This window comes from Phialemonium atrogriseum, assembly GCF_030411735.1.
Source record: "Phialemonium atrogriseum strain 8032-3 unplaced genomic scaffold QBC33scaffold_2, whole genome shotgun sequence".
In the NCBI taxonomy this organism is placed as follows: Eukaryota; Fungi; Ascomycota; class Sordariomycetes; order Cephalothecales; family Cephalothecaceae; genus Phialemonium; species Phialemonium atrogriseum.
Window position 1 is genome coordinate 2,085,192 of NW_026848139.1, and position 14,238 is coordinate 2,099,429.

The following is a 14,238-nucleotide window of genomic DNA, read 5'->3' on the forward strand; positions in this document are numbered from 1 at the left end:
GGGAGAGATCAAGGCGCCCTGAGGAATCTCGGATATCTGGGATGTCCACATGTAAATCTTGATCTATCGCGTTTGCTATCCAGCCGTCTGTAGGTTGGTAGGAAATACAGGACTTTTGACTGTATCGCCACAGATTGTGAGTTCTTCACAAGATCACGATAGGCCTTCCACCAGTTAACCTACCTATACCCCCTACTCTTGTTTCTTGTTAACCCTCGGTAAGCCAAGCCAGAGCAGCAGAATCGTGCCGAGAAGAGCAAGGATGATAGGCTGTAGGACCTGGACACCCTTGGCCTGCGCGATGGCCCCGACAGCGAATGGCAGGATGGCCGCGCCGCTGCCCCCGAACGCGGCCGCAAACCCGATGGCGCCGACGTGCAGATGGCGGGGCAGGAGCTTCGTCGCCACCACGACGGCAGCCGGAAACAAGGGCCCCAGGAAGAATCCCAGGAGTCCTACCGCGACTGCGGAGACGTAGAACTGCGGGACTAGCCAAAACAGGAGCTCGAGGCCCATCGATAGCGGGAGGTAGATCTGGCGAGGATTGTCAGCACGGCAGCAGCCCCTGCATCACTGGTCCGTGACTCGACATGGATAGAATAAACTCACCGCAATGGCCGTCTTCTCGCCCAGTCTCGGCGTGACGAACCCCAAGACCACCCGCCCCACTGTGACGCCCAGCCAGAAGCCCATGGCGGTCATGCCGCTGGCGAAGGCGCCGCCCTGGCGCACGCGGATCATGAAGGTGACGATCCAGCCGCCGAGAGCGACCTCGATGCCGACGTAGCCGAGCAGGAACACGGAGCACAGCCAGGTGGTGCGGGCCCAGGGCCGCGAGAAGAGCGCCTGCCGGAGGCTGTTCTTCTGCCCGCCGCCGCCGTCGTGCTGGGCCACCGACTCGCGGTATTCCCTCGCCGTGGCACCCCAGAAGGTGTACAGCGAGGAGGTGAGCTCCACGACGCCGAGGCCGACCTTGATAAAGTGGAGGGGGAAGTCAGCTGTGCAGGGTCAAGACTAGAAGGGGGTTGGGGGAGCAAGAAAACACACCATGATGTAGTAGAAGGAATACCACGGCAAATGCCCCTTGGTGATCATGGTCGTGGCCACGAGGGGGCTGATGACGGCGCCGAGGCCGTAGACGCCGTGCAGGAAGCCGAGCAGCTCGTTGGCGCGCTCCATGTTGCCGATCCAGGCGTTCCAGGCCGCGTCGGCGAGGCCGTTGCCGAAGCCGGCGATCATGAAGGCGATCACCAGCACCGGGTACGGCGGGTGCACAGCGATGAGCACGTAGGCGATGATGTGGCACAGCGGCGAGATGAAGGCGACGCCGCGCTGGCCGAGGTGCTGGTGGATGTGGTTGTTCAGGATGGCTGATAGGGTGTACCCGGCGAAGGGGGAGAGGAAGATGAGCGACACGATGGTGTAGGTGAGGTTGTAGAAGGTTTCCAGCTGTGGAGATTTTGGTTAGCATCTACACCTAGGCTGGCGACGAACAAGCGGCCTGTGGTATCGCATACATAGGGGATGATAGCCTTGGGACAAGTTAGCATTGGTTTCGCCAGCAGCCCCCCACCCAGGGAAAGGACAGGACTCAGAGCCATACTCCATAAGCGGCGTCATTAGCACCCATGACAAGGAAGGCCCAGAAGGTGGCCGCTATACGAGCTGTGTTCTTCCTGGGATAATTCCATCGTTGCAGCGACTCTGTGGCGGTGGTTGGTGCTGGGAGCGACCCCGGGAGTGACAGCTCGTCGCTCTGGCAAACATGGCTTTCCTGCCGTAGGCCTGAAGAAGTGTGACGGGGACTGTTATCGGGTTGTGGCTGCTTGTTCGACCCGAGATCGGCGTACTGGACGGCCTCAAGCTCCATGACCGACGTGGAGTTGCTACTGTTCTGCTGCACCTGCGCTGCCATGTCGGCGTTGCGGGGTGTGTTTGTTACTTGCGAGGGGCAGAGTTGTGGCGAAAGGCCAGATAGGATTGTCTACAGATTTTATATATGAGTCTCGGCCATCGCCTGCACCCCAAAAAGTTTGGAGAATCTTGAATATGTCAACCCGTTGATTGGGGCTGCCAAGCAACTAAAGCACAAGAGGGAATCTGGTTGACGGCGGGATTGGCTTGGAACGGCGACTTGCCGGCAATTCAGCGGCAAAACCCTGGGATACGGAAGGCCTAGCGGAGTTGCACTCCGTCATGCCGGGTCGCGAAGAAGACAGATGGCAACGCTCCACCCGCGCCTGCTCGTGTGGGGTAGGGAACATAATATTGGAATGCACTCGGGTTTAGACATGACTTTGACCTCGTGCGAGGGGATATGGGGGGCTCGGGGGGTTAGATGAGCGCGGTCGTGATGGTTGAGATGCTTACCGTCTCCGACTTCCCTTGTTCCAACTAATGCCCAGGCACTATTCCGTAAACACCGGACCAATGCCGAATACAACTGAATTCACCGCCCGGCAACAAGTGTATTCTCCATCTCGATCGGGTAGTATTGAACGGTGTTGACCGCTCACGATGCGCGCTCCCAGGCTCGCTTAGGCAGGTACTTTAGGTGTGCCCCTCATCAAGCCCCACATAACGAACTCCCCCAACTGGCCGGAAACGATAAGATAAAGCAAGCCGATCACGCAATATATCCATCGTGAACAGGAAACCTCTTGGGCAACGCAGCCAGGAAGAGCATCCCGGAGTCCAGATCTTTGGGAGCAGACCCGTAGCCATGGAATACAAGCAGCAGCAGCCCTCGCAACCAAAGGTCACCCCGCGGATCATCATCCATGGCGGCGCGGGCAACCTCCGGCCGAGCACCATCCCCCCTGAGAAACGCAGGGCATACAGGGAGGCACTGTTCACGATCGTAAGATTCCTCTTCCCCAGCAGAACGGCTCAGCCCCATACACGCACCCAACTAGCTAACCCGGCCCACAGATAACCAAAACCGACTCCCACATGCGCCGCCGCCCAGGGCCCAAAACCGGCCCCGCTCCCACGGCCCTCGACGCGGCGACCTTCGCAGTGACGCTTCTCGAGGACGACCCGCTCTTCAACAGCGGCCACGGGGCCGTGTTCACGCGCGACGGCGTCAACGAGCTCGAGGCCAGCGTCATGGTGTCGCGGGGCCACGCCAAGCGCGGCGTCGGCGTCGCGGGCCTGCGCCGCGTCAGGAACCCGGTCCTGCTGGCGCGCGGGGTGCTCGAGCGCGGCGACGCCGACCTCTCCGGCTTGCCGGGGAGGGCGGCGGGTGCGCACGGCGGCGGGGGCCCCGACGTCCCGTCTGCGCAGGGCCACACGCAGATCTTTGGCGAGACGGCCGAGGCGCTGGCCCGGATGTATGGGCTGGAGATGGTTGAGCCCGAGTATTTCTTCACGCAGAGGAGTTGGGATGAGCACGTCCGCGGGCTCGAGAGGGAGCGGCAGGGCAAGGGCGTCGGGTCGTGGAGTGCGGACGAATATCTGCCGCAGGGCACCGTCGGGGCTATTGCGCTGGACGAGGACGGGGTCGTCTGCTGTGCCACGAGTACCGGCGGCATGACGAACAAGCTTACGGGGCGCATCGGCGACACACCGGTTGTCGGGGCGGGTTTCTGGGCCGAGGAGTGGGACGAAGATGGTGACCCGACGGGCACTTCGAGGAGGGGGTGTGGCGCCGGGAGCACCGCGTGGGACAGGATTGAGCAGGTCGCCAGGCGGGCGGGACCGGTCGTCGCGCTCTCGGAGAGTCTGAAAGGCCTCATGACAGATTGCTGGCCCACGCCCTTCGCCTACGCACCAATGCTCGAGCAGCCAAGGCCGGATCTGGTGGCGACGAGATCGTTGGCGGTTTCGGGGACCGGTAATGGCGACTCCTTCCTACGGATCGCAGCGGCCCGTACGGTGGGCTCAATCGCACGTTTTGCCACTGTTCCCAGTGGAGTCGCGCTGTCAAGGGTTGCCGGTCCTTCTGGCGACCTCCAGAAGAGTGCGGGGGATCGATGGGGCAGGACGGGGGAGGGCGAGGGCGGCATGATCGGGATTGAATGCGCCGTTGTGAGAGACGGCAACGGGCATTGGGTCGAGACCAGAAGCGAGATCCTCCAGGACTTCAACTGCGGGGGAATGTTTCGAGCCTGGATTGATGACGAAGGCGAGCCCCATGTTAGGATATGGCGGGAGGAGTGATGTCTGTAGGCGTGATGAGGTTCAGCCATTTCTTTGCAGTGCCTGCAAGAGTTAGACATAGACAAGCCGAAAAGCGACATGCAAAGCCTCGAGATCATCACGATCATGTGTCCAAGTAGAAGTATTATTGTCTTGTTGTCTTGTACGTCAGGTGGGTATCTTCGACGACTCTTGGACCCCTGGCTAGCAGTATCGACCACGTCTAGGTATGTTTACATCCAAACAAACACCAATTCCCGGGAGTTATGATCGTGTCCGCAAAGATTGAAATACATACCGGGCCGAGGTGGCGTGAGTGATCGAGAAAAGGAGGATTAGGGAGGTGCATCGTCCTTGTCTTCAGTCGAGATTATCCCCCCGCCGCCAAAGATATTGAAGTTTTGCTTCCAAGCCAGCGCCTCTTGTTGGAAGGATCCACCAGTCCACCGGCGGGCCTACACGCCGAGTGCACGGACCTAGGTTAACGTTTAAGGTGAGCAGCCCATTGGGCACCATCCTTCACGCCGGTCAGAGCTGAAGCCCCTTGGCGGTTCTCTCCAGCATGCAAGTGTATCAATGTTTCGACCATTGGCTGCAACTGGGCAAGTTAGTACAGAACTAATACCAGTCTCACTAGGTATTCTGTGGACACGAAGGAACCCGCGCGTGATATCAATAATTTCAGGGGCTCGTTGCTGTTGTCTTGGCTGCCAGCTGTCCTTCCTCGTGTACCGCGTATGCGGCAGTGTCGCCCACTGAGTGGGATCAAGGTTCGCACGTCTGCCAATCATGGAACACATCTCCGACTTCGGTGCAGCTATCCGCGCCACTGGGCAGGGGAAGACTTTCCACTGTTCCAGTCGCGTGCTGCACATCAGGATCAGGATTTGCGGTGAGTGGACATCTGTGCTCGAGGCTAAATGCGAGACGGCTAGTGGGACCATGAACTTGGTGGACGGGAGAAGAGTGTTTAGGATAACAGGCCAGGAAATGAGGCAAGGCAAGTCCCATGCCGTGTCGGATCAGGGATTTGGAAAGACAAACATCATCAGATAGGTAAGTCAGGTGCCGCCCGATCAACAGGCTAGGTGCAGGACACCAAAGGGGTTGTGGCTTGTGGCACTGCGACTCCCTGTGGAATGTGAAATGCAGGTTGCACAACCCAGGCACACAAGTTCGGGCGACAGCAGTAGCAGCAACAGGAGCCACGTCTGTCCATCTCTCCGCCGGTCCCCAAAGCTTCTCTCAAGATCAAACTTAGATAAGAGAACGGCGGTGAGAATGCCTCCGAATTCCTTCTTCAGACCGGTACGTGCTGGTTTATGAGACAGATTCCATTCCTTATTCCATGGTGTCGCCAACCCCTGCTCTCGCGTCATTCGTAATCGCCGCCGTGCCGGGCGAGTCAGGGAGTATGAAGGAGGAAGCCGGAGACGAGAGACTACAAAAGGCCGATACCATCCGTCCGTGGCCTCCGCCGACCAACTTTATCTGGAGATTCCGTGGTGGCCGAAGCAACGACCCAACCAGCGAGAACCCCACTGGGTCGCAGGATTCACAGGAGATGGCCGTCGGGCCTCCAGTTCTGTGGAATCTGTCCGATGCATGGCGTTTGCCCAGGCATGGCGACGGCGAGCAGGCCAACGGAGGCGGCTGTTGTGGTTGTAACAAAATCTTGAGAGATGAAGGAAGGTTACTTGAGGCTGAGAGCTTTGAGCCACCGGGTGCGGTGCCGGTGGTGGCCTCCTCAGAATGTGAGTCTAGCCGGCAGCTTCCGTTCCTTCTTTCCTCCTCCCCCACTCCGTTCTTCTTTGGCTCCTTGGCCCGCCTTCGAAGGTGCCCACTCCCGAGTCCCGAGTCCCCATCGCATTCCCCATTGCTGTTGAATCCCATCTCTAGGGCTGGCCTGTTTTAGGCTCGGCCGGTAGATTGAATGCTTGTTTTAGTGCCTATCTTACTCCTAGTCTCGCGCTTGAGCATGGTGGTGGCCAATTTGACTGCCACGTGCAATTGAGGAACAAGGGTAAAAAGAGCACGCCATCTGCCAGCTGCAACCATTCAGCAACAGAGCTTCAACCAAAAACCAACCCCATCCATTATCCAACCCAATACTCCACAATCCCACGACTGATTACGTCTCTATTCAAATGGCCCGAACCCTACATTTACCCCTTCGCTAATTATTTTCTCGAATTGGCAGCGACGACCTCCAGAGGTCCCATCATGAGCTTACGGTCGACCTCACCACCGCCCCGCGGTGGACGCGAAGACTGCCCCGACGCGAAGCCCGACCTCATCCACGAGCTCAAGCACGACACTTCGGTCCTCGCACTAGCCGTCAGCGACGAGTACATATTTGCCGGCACCCACAACGGAGAGATCGTCGTCTGGTCGCTTGGCTCCTACCAGCTCGTCCAGACAATCCAAGCCCACAAGCGGACCGTCCTCTGCCTCGTCCTCTCCACCGCAGGCGAGAGACCTCTCCTCTTCTCCAGTGCCGGCGATGCAGTCATCAGCGTCTGGTGCCCCAAGTCCTTCAAGCGTCTCTACGAGATATACAGTACCTACGATGTCGGCGACATCTTCAGCCTCGCGTACTCGGTGCAGCATGACATGGTGTTCATGGGGGCACAGAATACCACAATACAATGGGTGAATCTCAAGGATCCAAAGAGGAGGGTTACACAGGACGCGGAGAGACACCCGGACAGGAGACACCACAGGTTCTTTGACTCGAAAGCTATTGGGGGGACAAGCACTCCTAGGAGGAACGATGATCGCTGGAGCCTAATCCCCCGCTCCCAGGCCGTCTTGGAAGTTGAGACTGGCGCTATCGAGCAGTTTGCCCACTACGGCTACGTCTACTGCATGCTGGTGGCCAAGGGGCCGACCGTGCTTGTTGATCCGGAGGAGGAGGTCCTGGTCTCGGGCGGCGGCGATGGGACGATCAAGCTGTGGAGGCTATCGGGTGATCTCGAAGAGTATGACGACGGCGAGACCACCGATGGCAGCATCCAGGAGATCATGGTCCTCGGAGAGGATGACGCGGAGTCCGTCATGTCTCTCGCCATTGACGGGTCCTTTCTATATGCAGGGAAGCTGCACGGTGTCATTGAGCTGTGGGATCTGGACACCAAGCAGAAGCTAAGGGTCATAAAGTCCCATATCGGAGATGTCACAACGGTCCAGATGAGCTGGGGCCTTCTATGGAGCGCCGCTTCCCGGGGCTCAGCTTGCGTAAGTCCAGATTCCAATTTCCCTGTCTCCGTGCCTTCTCACTGACCTTCCCAAAGAAACACAGCACGGTTCACTACGGCAGAGATGCCAATGGGGTCTCGGAGAACGTAAGCCAAAGATATCAGTGTCTGAGCAGGTGGAAAGCGCACAACGGCAAGATACTTGCCTCAGCAGTCACCACCTACCACGGTGATCATCTGTTCATAACCGGCGCAAACGACGACAACGTCTGTATCTGGCGTGTTAATGGCAAGCCAGCAGACGAGGAAGACGGCGCCGAAGTGTCTGAGGATATGATGATCACCACCCTCCGCGAGTTCGTCTCATACAAGACGGTCTCCTCCCGCCCCGAGTTCGCCGAAGACTGCCGGAGAGGTGCCACATTTCTCGGGTCGCTGTTCAAGCGCATGGGTGGGCAGGTTGAGATGCTCAGCACCGACAAGCCGCACAATCCCGTAGTCTATGCAAAATTCGCCGGTAAACTCGAACCGGCTGGGAAGCGGAAGCGGATCCTTTTCTACGGACATTATGACGTTGTCCCGGCGAACACCCAGAAGGGCAAGTGGCTCACCGACCCATTCAAGCTAACGGGGTTGAATGGTTACCTTTACGGCCGCGGAGTCAGCGATAACAAGGGGCCCATCATCGCGGCGTTGTATGCCGTCACCGACCTTATGCAGGCGAAGGCGCTTGACTCGGACATCATCTTCCTCATCGAGGGAGAGGAGGAAGCCGGCAGCCGCGGGTTCCGGGAGACGGTTTGGAAGCACAAGGAGCTGATTGGTGACGTTGATTACATCCTCCTGGCCAACAGCTACTGGCTTGATGACGAGGTCCCATGCCTCACTTACGGCCTCCGTGGCGTCCTGCACGCCACTGTCTGCGTCGACTCCAGGCACCCCGACTTGCACTCGGGCGTGGATGGCAGTTACATGATGTCGGAGCCGCTGTCAGATCTGACATTCCTCCTCTCAAAACTGAAGGGTCCCAGGAATCGCATTATGATCCCCAATTTCTACGACGGCATTCTACCCCTCACGCACGAGGAGGAATCGCGATACGACGACATCACGAGCATTCTCATACGGCGCAACCCCGAGAATGGCCCCGCCGACGTTCTCAAGCAGAGCCTGATGGCCCGATGGCGGGAGCCCAACCTCACGATCCACCGGTACAAGGTGTCGGGCCCCGACGGCAGCCTCGTCAGCAGCCACGCCAGCTCGCACATCAGCCTGCGCCTGGTCCCCGGCCAGGAGGTCGACGAGGTCATCCAGTCGCTAATCGACTTCCTACACGCCGAGTTCAAGACGTCGGAGAGCGTCAATGCCCTGACCGTCACCATCGACAACAAGGCCGAGCCCTGGCTCGGCGTCCCGGGTAACTACATCTTCCGGACGCTCGAGGAGGCGGTGATGAGGGTCTGGGGGCCCGCCTCGGGGGCCGACGGCGACGGGAGCAACAGCACCGAGAGCAACGGCGCCGACGGAAATGCCGATGAGGAGAATAATCCTGGGGCGAAGTGCGAGGACGCCCCCGCCAAGAGCCGTAAGCCCCTGTATATCCGTGAGGGCGGGTCGATCCCCGCCATCAGGTTCCTGGAGAAAGAGTTTGGCGCCCCCGCGGCGCACTTGCCGTGCGGCCAGGCAAGCGACGCGGCGCATCTGGACAATGAGCGCTTGAGGGTTACGAACCTGTTGAAGAGCAGGGAGATCTTCGAGCTGGTGTTTAGAAAGCTCTGAGTATTTTTTTTCCCCTGTGAGTTTCTCCTGGGGAGCGGGCGTTGGGTGAGTAGCGTTTAGTAGGTTCTTCGGATAAAATGAAATCAAGGTTTACCGCGTCGTTGAGACTGGGCAGTCCGTGAGGGCGTGCTCCCCACCCTGTGACGACAGGTGTACCGAGGTGAGCTGTCAATACCCAACCTTGCCGCCTGAAGATCAGGCTTGCAAGCCAAATTTACTTCCAACGAGATCGTACCATAATTGAGCACGCCTAGTCTATACTATTGACTGCAAAATAAGCATGCACAATAACCGCATCACAATTCGGCGTCTTTACTTCTTCGCCGTGACGTCATCGTGGACGTCAACCAAATTTCCAATGGAGAGTTCAGACATTGCGAGGTCAACATTTTTGCAACCACCAACGCCATTTCTAGCCCTTCTACGCGCCAGACAGATTGGTACTCCACCCTGTCAGTCCCACCGCATGTCAGCCCTATGGGGATACAGGAGTATGTACCATGGTTGAAGGCGAGCTATGGGAGTGTGGGAGTCAATTTCCAACCGCAACTCTAGCGCACACTAAATTTAAGCTTACATTGGGGGCATCTAATTGGTTGGGCCCCTGACCGGGAATGTAACCGAGTCCTTCCAACTTCCATCCATCCCGAACGTCAAAATCACAAGAGATGTACCCCAGGTTTGTGTACTGCCGAGACATGTCCCTCAAGGCATGCAGGCGTATGCTTTGAGCATTACCGACGCGGCCATATTCCACCACAGCTTGGTAAATAAATGGGGTTTTATCTTCGACGTGGCTCGACGTACTTGTCTCGCGTTGCATCGCCATGGCCTCTTCTCCAATACAACCTCTAAGTACCATCAAACTTCGTGGCCACCGTAGACGCCGGATTGCCCAGGCACTTTTACAGCTGCATCGTAAATTCCTATCGCTGCCACCCCCTTGGCCAAAATCAGATCCTATCAGAGTCATCTGCATTTCCGACACCCACAACAAGCGTCCCGAGCTGCCTCCGGGGGACCTCCTCATCCACGCCGGAGACCTTACCGAGAACGGATCCTTTGACGAGGTGCAAGCCAACCTAACATGGCTGTCATCACAACCACACCAGTACAAGGTCCTGGTTGCCGGGAACCACGACGTCCTGCTCGACGAGGCGTTCCTCTCCAAATACCCCGAGCGCCGCTACGGCCAGACGAGGACGAAGGACGACCTGGACTGGGGCGGCGTCATCTACCTGGAGGACTCCTCCATCACGCTGAAGTTTGCGCCACACCAGCCACAAACCAGACAGAACGGTCTACGGCCCAAGGACCGGGAATTAACCATCTTCGGCAGCCCGTGGACGCCCCAGTACGGCGTCTCGGCGTTCCAGTACCGGTCGGACTCCCAAGACCACTGGGCCGAGAGGTTCGCAGCTGTCGGCGCCAAGCCCGATATCGTGGTCACGCATGGGCCGCCGCGCCTCCACCTGGACGCCCGCGACTTCCACAGGGCGGGGTGTCCGTACCTGGCCGGGGAGGTGGCGAGGGTGCGGCCGATGCTCCATGTCTTTGGGCATATCCATGCGTCGTATGGACGCGAGGACGTCGTCTTGGATGGCGTGCAGAGGGGTTATGAGGAGGTGGTCACGGGGTGGGCGGGCTGGGGGACGGTGGTTTGGATGGCGGTGTTGATGGTGGGGGCGGTGGTTAGGTGGTTGGTTTGCGGGATGGGGGAGGTCGGTGTTACTACCTTTGTGAATGCCTCTTTCGTGGGGGGGCGAGAGAATGAGCCAAGGAATGCGCCGATTGTGGTGGAGTTGTGATGACGCAAGGCTGGATGCTTGGATGTGGGACAAACTTACTCGAAGGGCTTGGGCTAGCCACTCATATCAAAGGGTTTTTACAGTTGGAAAGTGAGTGATGTGGGAGAGCGGGGGGGGAGAGTTGGTTGACTTCAAGGCGCCTGTCGCTCTTTTGTTCTCGACTTTTCGTTCGACCACATAGTGCATATGCAGGTAGGCAGTTGGGTCATTACGGATTACCAGTCCTCCCAATAACGAAGAGGAGAGCAGGAAGGATTTGGTTCTATTCGCCCTGATTGTTTGTCTCAACCAACCCCTTGGCAGCGATGTATGGCTTCGATTCTATTCCCTCCGTTTCCCACTACTTCCAGGCAGAGTCCAGAACATTGGTCTGTTTCAATTGGTAGGCACCTACCTCCTGTCCCTTCCTAAACAGTCATCTTGCCCCTTCCAAAACAACCCGCAGACCAATGGCTAGATTTAGGCATCCATGGTTCATTCTGGATGGTACGATCCTGTATTTCAGCTTGCCCCCAACTTGCAACTTCGAGCCAGTGGACCGGTGTGCATATGCAGAGTACTGCCGAATTGACATCATTGACTAGCAACCCATGCACTTCTCACCACTGTTGGTTATCTCATGCCTCATCCCTCGCAACCCCACATGCATTTCTGCCTTACAGTGGAGCATCGCCACGAGATCATTGGTGGTTATGGTTACACAACGAGGGGATATGTGAGGCTTCCCAGTGGGCCTCCAGGGGGCCTCTCACTTGCCGCTTGGTCATTCAAATGGATGAATACGCAGTAGACAACTAGATAGGTGACCTCGTTCTCTGTTTTCGTCCGCTTCTCCTTGTTTCCTCACCCGCGCAACCTGGCCATACTGCTCAAAATGACTTCAGTGGAGCTTCAGTCCGAGGACCACCGAGATCTACTCGACAGCATTGACAAACTTCGGTCTCAAGGAATCAGCAGATATGTTGACCTCCCAGAGATTATTGTCTGCGGTGATCAGTCAGCTGGGAAGAGCTCTGTACTCGAAGCCATCTCGGGCATGTCCTTTCCCACGAAGGACAACCTCTGTACCCGATTCGCAACGGAGCTGATCCTTCGCCGAGACCCCACTGTTGCAGTTAAGGCTTCCATAAATCCTGGTCCAGAGAGATCAGCTGAAGAAAGAGAGACGCTCCTTGGCTTCAGCCCTGCAGTCGACATTGATAATCTGGGACTGGGTGCAGTCATCGAGAGCGCGAAGGAGATGATGGGCTTGTCCGAGACCAAAGTTTTCAGCACCGACACCCTCCGAGTCGAACTTTCGGGGCCAACCCAGCCACACCTCACAATGGTTGATCTTCCAGGCCTCTTCAGAGCCAGTAATAGAGATCAATCAGTCAACGATGCCGAGATAGTCAAGAAAATGGTTCGGGGTTACATGAAGAGACCACGAAGCATCATCCTGGCAGTCGTTTCTGCAAAGAGCGATTTTGCTCTCCAGGAAGTGACTGAGCTCGCTCGAGAATTGGATCCGGCTGGGGTCCGCACCTTGGGGCTGATTACGAAGCCCGATACCCTCGACGCCGGATCAGACAGCGAGCGTGCCTATCTCACACTGGCTGCAAACAAGGATGTAGTATTCAAACTCGGCTGGCACGTCCTCAAAAACCGAAGCTACGAGATGAGGAACGCATCCTCAGCAGAGCGCGACGAAGCCGAGGACGAATTCTTCTCACAGGGTGTCTGGACATCCATAGATCCCGCCCATCTTGGGGTCAGATCCCTGAAGCCCCGACTCAGCAACATCCTCAAAGACCAGATCCTGAAAAAGCTGCCAGGCCTCCTTCGAGACGTCGAATCTGGCATTTCGGATTGTCAGGCGAGGCTCAAGCAGCTGGGCTCTCCTCGCACCACAATTGCCGAGCAGCGCCGCTATCTGTCACGAGTCAGCCAGGAGTTCTCGAACCTAATGAAAGAAGCAGTGGACGGGTTATACACTAACCCATTCTTTGGGAGCTCCAAGACGGAGGACGGATACGAGAAGCGCCTGCGAGCTGTCGTCCAGAACACTTTGACGGACTTCGCAGAGGAGATGCGTCTCGGGGGCCACACTCGGACGATCGCCGAGTCTGGCGAAGGTTTCGGACGACCCCAGATATGGCGGTCTGACTACATCGACGAGGTCAATGATCTGATGAAGAAGAGTAGAGGCCGTGAGCTTCCGGGGACATTCAACCCTCTCGTCATTGGCGAGCTATTCTCGGAACAGTGCCGTCCGTGGCGAGAAATTTCCAATGCCTTCAAAGACGATATCCTCGCGGCTGTATATCGAACAACGCGAGCCATACTTGACCATGTTGCTGCCGAAGAGACGGCAGACGGGATCTTCCGGACCATCAACGAAGGCATCGAGAAATTGAAGAGCAGCCTCGACGACAAGGTGGTTGAGCTATTGGACCCCCATGAAATCGGCCATCCCATTACGTACAACCACTACTTTACAACCAACATACAGAAAATCCAGTCTGACCGCCGAAGGTGTGCCATTGAAACGACTCTGAAAGAAACCTTTGGGCTGTCCGAGATCACCCCCGGGAAGTCCTTCGGCCGCCGCGACGTGGACTTCTCCCAGCTCATGGCCACCCTGGTGGTTCACACAGAAGTAGACATGGAACGGTATGCAAGCTCTCTAGCCGTCGACTATATGGAGGCGTACTATCAGGTGAGCGGCGACGCTACCCCTTCCCGACCGGCTCCTCTGCCGGATCTTATGCTCAAGTATCTCCGCCGCTGCCCTCATGATTAGGTACTGACTTAACTTGTAATTGCTAGGTTGCTCTGAAGAGATTCGTCGACGACATCAGTGTCCTCGCCATCGAATACTGCCTCATCAGCAAATTGCCATCTTTATTCGGCCCAGAGATGGTGTATGATTTGGACGACGAGGACATAAATCGACTTGCGGCCGAGAGCGATGGCACACGTTCCGAGAGGACTCGGTGTACTGAGAAGCTAAGCATCCTCGAGATCGGACTGCATGATCTGAAACGCCTGGACAAACACCGGGCAATCACACCAGGTGAGGGCACATTTTCCCTTTCCCATTATATAGATAGTCCCCCACGGAATAAGCACATGTCTCCGTTGCTAATTTTTGGCACATTCCACAGACATCAAAGCTATCAATAATGAAGCCATAGAGAGCGACGGTGATGAAGGTATTCCCTCCGCTGTCAGCGCTAGGACTGAGACTCCGCCTCCCGCACCGTCATCAGGTGAGGTAGTAGTTGATCGCTGGGGCCCGGAAGAGGTGTTACTATGGAAGACGAAGAAGTTGA

The 14,238-nt window shown here is 57.2% G+C and overlaps 5 protein-coding genes across 5 annotated transcripts; 4 read left to right on the top strand and 1 right to left on the bottom strand.

Moving 5' to 3' along the window:
• Positions 1-52: 52 nt before the first annotated feature.
• On the bottom strand, positions 53-1,998 carry QBC33DRAFT_172273 (major facilitator superfamily domain-containing protein). Its single transcript, XM_060422343.1, has 5 exons — positions 1,604-1,998; positions 1,518-1,532; positions 1,048-1,449; positions 610-972; positions 53-534 (listed from the first exon to the last, which is right to left on the bottom strand). The coding sequence occupies exons 1-5, from the start codon at positions 1,913-1,915 to the stop codon at positions 193-195; spliced, it is 1,434 nt and encodes a 477-aa protein (XP_060288196.1). The 5' UTR covers positions 1,916-1,998; the 3' UTR covers positions 53-192.
• A 1,197-nt stretch (positions 1,999-3,195) lies between these two features.
• QBC33DRAFT_525347 (nucleophile aminohydrolase) lies at positions 3,196-4,254 on the top strand. The gene has a single exon (XM_060426806.1). The coding sequence runs from the start codon at positions 3,331-3,333 to the stop codon at positions 4,159-4,161; it is 831 nt and encodes a 276-aa protein (XP_060288197.1). The 5' UTR covers positions 3,196-3,330; the 3' UTR covers positions 4,162-4,254.
• A 1,686-nt stretch (positions 4,255-5,940) lies between these two features.
• On the top strand, positions 5,941-9,382 carry QBC33DRAFT_525351 (uncharacterized protein). Its single transcript, XM_060426807.1, has 2 exons — positions 5,941-7,377; positions 7,434-9,382. The coding sequence occupies exons 1-2, from the start codon at positions 6,364-6,366 to the stop codon at positions 9,114-9,116; spliced, it is 2,697 nt and encodes an 898-aa protein (XP_060288198.1). The 5' UTR covers positions 5,941-6,363; the 3' UTR covers positions 9,117-9,382.
• Positions 9,383-9,783: 401 nt separating this feature from the next.
• On the top strand, positions 9,784-10,924 carry QBC33DRAFT_592849 (phosphoesterase; the record flags this gene model as incomplete). The annotated part of the gene is made up of 1 exon (XM_060431698.1): positions 9,784-10,924. The coding sequence occupies exon 1, from the start codon at positions 9,944-9,946 to the stop codon at positions 10,922-10,924; it is 981 nt and encodes a 326-aa protein (XP_060288199.1). The 5' UTR covers positions 9,784-9,943.
• Positions 10,925-11,798: 874 nt separating this feature from the next.
• Positions 11,799-14,089, top strand: QBC33DRAFT_444290 (P-loop containing nucleoside triphosphate hydrolase protein; the record flags this gene model as incomplete). Its single annotated transcript, XM_060424266.1, has 2 exons — positions 11,799-13,622; positions 13,733-14,089. The coding sequence occupies 2 exons, from the start codon at positions 11,799-11,801 to the stop codon at positions 14,087-14,089; spliced, it is 2,181 nt and encodes a 726-aa protein (XP_060288200.1).
• Positions 14,090-14,238: the final 149 nt, after the last annotated feature.

Bases quoted from the DNA above. Each gene is read 5' to 3' on its own strand.
- QBC33DRAFT_172273 (XM_060422343.1), bottom strand. From the start codon at position 1,915: ATGGCAGCGCAGGTGCAGCAGAACAGTAGCAACTCCACGTCGGTCATG. The intron at 973-1,047 runs GTGTGTTTTCTT...CACTTTATCAAG, and splicing joins ATTCCTTCTACTACATCATG to GTCGGCCTCGGCGTCGTGGA. The intron at 535-609 runs GTGAGTTTATTC...AATCCTCGCCAG, and splicing joins GCGAGAAGACGGCCATTGCG to ATCTACCTCCCGCTATCGAT.
- QBC33DRAFT_525347 (XM_060426806.1), top strand. From the start codon at position 3,331: ATGTATGGGCTGGAGATGGTTGAGCCCGAGTATTTCTTCACGCAGAGG.
- QBC33DRAFT_525351 (XM_060426807.1), top strand. From the start codon at position 6,364: ATGAGCTTACGGTCGACCTCACCACCGCCCCGCGGTGGACGCGAAGAC. The intron at 7,378-7,433 runs GTAAGTCCAGAT...ACCTTCCCAAAG, and splicing joins CTTCCCGGGGCTCAGCTTGC to AAACACAGCACGGTTCACTA.